At 35.8% G+C, this 2,640-nt stretch overlaps 1 protein-coding gene across 1 annotated transcript; it reads right to left on the bottom strand.

Annotated features, from left to right (window-relative positions):
• Positions 1-213: 213 nt before the first annotated feature.
• On the bottom strand, positions 214-2,640 carry LOC104108771 (UDP-glycosyltransferase 73C4-like). The gene is made up of 2 exons (XM_009617890.4): positions 1,810-2,640; positions 214-1,071 (listed from the first exon to the last, which is right to left on the bottom strand). Exons 1-2 carry the CDS (start codon positions 2,528-2,530, stop codon positions 314-316), a joined length of 1,479 nt encoding a protein of 492 aa, XP_009616185.2. The 5' UTR covers positions 2,531-2,640; the 3' UTR covers positions 214-313.

Raw genomic sequence — 2,640 nt, 5'->3', positions numbered from 1 at the left:
ATCCGTCTATTCATAATAGTGCCTCCATTCTTGTGAAATCCTCGATCTGCCGCTGATTTCATATAGCTTCCCAAAAACCTTATCTTGAAGTCCACATATTGCAGATTGGACTATCTCTATATTTCCATGCTGCAATTTGCCACCGCATTAATATGCCGTGGGTAAAACAAAGGCGAAAGTGCCCGTCTAAATGGAAATAGACAACGCCCACTATAGATTGTAAACAAAACATTCTGTATCATTAACAGTTTGCTAAAGCTTCAAATGAAATATGTATGCAGTATATTGCATTATCCTAATCAAATATTAGACTTCAAATAGATTTTCCAAAATTAGCTTGCTCTTTGACATCTTGTATTAGTTTCGTCAAGTTTAGGTAAGAGGAACCCCCTTCCTCCACAGCCTTTCTTGCAATTTCTCCAAGCTTTTTAGCTCTTTCTCTTCTCATTTCTGCTTCCTCTTCTTCACCCATTAATCTTTCAATAACCATCTTAATGTCATCTTTATTCATTTGTGTTTTCACTTTTTCCTCCTCGAAAAACATAACAGGATTCTCTACGCCAGACTTTACTCCTGTTTTGAGAACATTCGTAATTAGCCTCTCATTACAAAATTGCTCAGCAAATAATGACCAAGTAATCATTGGCACGCCAGCAGATATTCCTTCTATGCTCGAATTCCATCCACAGTGTGTCAAGAATCCCCCGACAGAAGGGTGTGATAATATTAGTACTTGTGGGGCCCAACCATGGATTAAAATCCCATGTTCTTTAACTCTTTCCTCAAAATTCTCTTCATTTAGCCATTTTCTAAATTCATCTGAGATGTGTCTAACAACCCAAATGAAAGGTCGTTCAGATGACTCTAATCCAAGTCCAAGTTCTATCATTTGTGATGTTCGCAAGCGCGATAAACTTCCAAGACAAACAAAGAGGACAGAGTTTGGTTCCTTAGAATCTAGCCATTTCAGGCAGTGGTGTTCATCTATTGAGGCTTTGCTTCCTCTTTCTGCTTTGTCTTGTTTCTCTTTGTTGCACAGGGAAACAGGACCAATTGTCCAAACCTTCTTGCATGTTCGAGACATAATATAATTTATTAATTAAAAGTATGCTCCTTCTAATAATTTAAGCTTTTAAATAAGATCATCACACAATTCACCATAATATTAGAGCACGTATAGGTCATGCTTTCAAATCTCACTACCACCCAGAAATAACAAAAATTTTCACGTGCTTAGCCTATGAAAAAAAACCAAACCACATGTGTTGAGACATAACGTAGTAATGTAATTAAAAAAAGTTTTTTTTTTAACAACTTAAACTTTTAAAAAAATGTCACGCAATTCAATATGATATTAAAGTAAGCGGTGGTTATGGGTGATATAATATAATTATGTAATTAAAAGTGCGTTTGTCTATCAATATTAAACTATAAGATTTGATGACCACACAATTCAATGTGATATTAGACGAAGTACAGACCGTGGATTCAAATATGACACCATCCGAAAGGAAAGAATATTATTTTGATGTGTTTGATCCATGAAAATTGAGATATAATATAAATCACAACAGCAACAACAATATACCCGGTGTATTCTCCTATGTAGGGTCTGGAGATGATAGTATGTATGCATACCTTAATTACTTTCTACCTTGTGCAGTTATAGAGGTTGTTTCTACTAAAACCTCGATTCAGGCAAGCACAATAAGACATACTATTATTAATTAATTAGTTAATTAATACTATGATCTTTCTTGTATAAGTGTTTAGATAAGATTGTCGCATACTTTAACAGTTCAAAATTACCTTTGGCGTTTTTCAATGCTTTTACATATTCTGGTTCCAACTCCTCAAAGCTATTCACCACTATCCCATAAGCTTCATCTTCTGCCTTCTTCTGTTTGCCCAAAAATTCTTCCCATTCCGAATTGCTTGGATCAACCAAGGTTTTTAGTTGAGCTTTGGTCAGTTCAACTTTGTCCGGAAAACCAGGCACTGAAAAATACTCATTATCCGAATTAACATTTTCCAACACCTTCCATTCTCTTAAATTGTGTAAACACAATAAAGAAAAGCTACACATCCCATGAAAAACAATCCGAGGAATGTTAATATTTTTGGCAACATTAGTTGTCCAAGGAAAACACATATCGGAAATTAAACAACTTGGTAATGGATTCAATTCTTGCAACAAGTCTACCACTTGCGACTCAAGCATTTGAGCAGCAAGAAAGAAATTCTTCATCATATCTATAGATGCAAGCATGTCGCAGTTCTCGCACCCTTCTGGTAGCCCTGCTTCTGAGCTTGGAAAATAGAGGTCAATTACTTGAATTTTTAGTCCTGTTTCTATTGCGCGGGCAATGACTGTATTGAACCTATTGGCATTTGAGGGTGTTAAAAGAATTGTGATAATAACACCTCGTTGCGCCAATAATCGAGCTATGTCTATCATAGGTATCATATGGCCTTGTGCCATATAAGGAAACAACACAAAATGTGGTTGCTCTTGAGTAAGAACTGCCATTTGATTGAACTTACTGGAGAGATACGAGAATATGATTTGTTATTACCTTATTTTATATGGAAATGCTCGGCTACAAGCCTTGGGAATAAAGGATAATTTTGTGGCGTGGG

The sequence above is a fragment of the Nicotiana tomentosiformis genome, chromosome 7 (assembly GCF_000390325.3).
Source record: "Nicotiana tomentosiformis chromosome 7, ASM39032v3, whole genome shotgun sequence".
Taxonomy (NCBI): Eukaryota; Viridiplantae; Streptophyta; class Magnoliopsida; order Solanales; family Solanaceae; genus Nicotiana; species Nicotiana tomentosiformis.
Note: the sequence above shows the minus strand (reverse complement) of the source record. Positions and strands in the feature narration are given on the sequence as shown.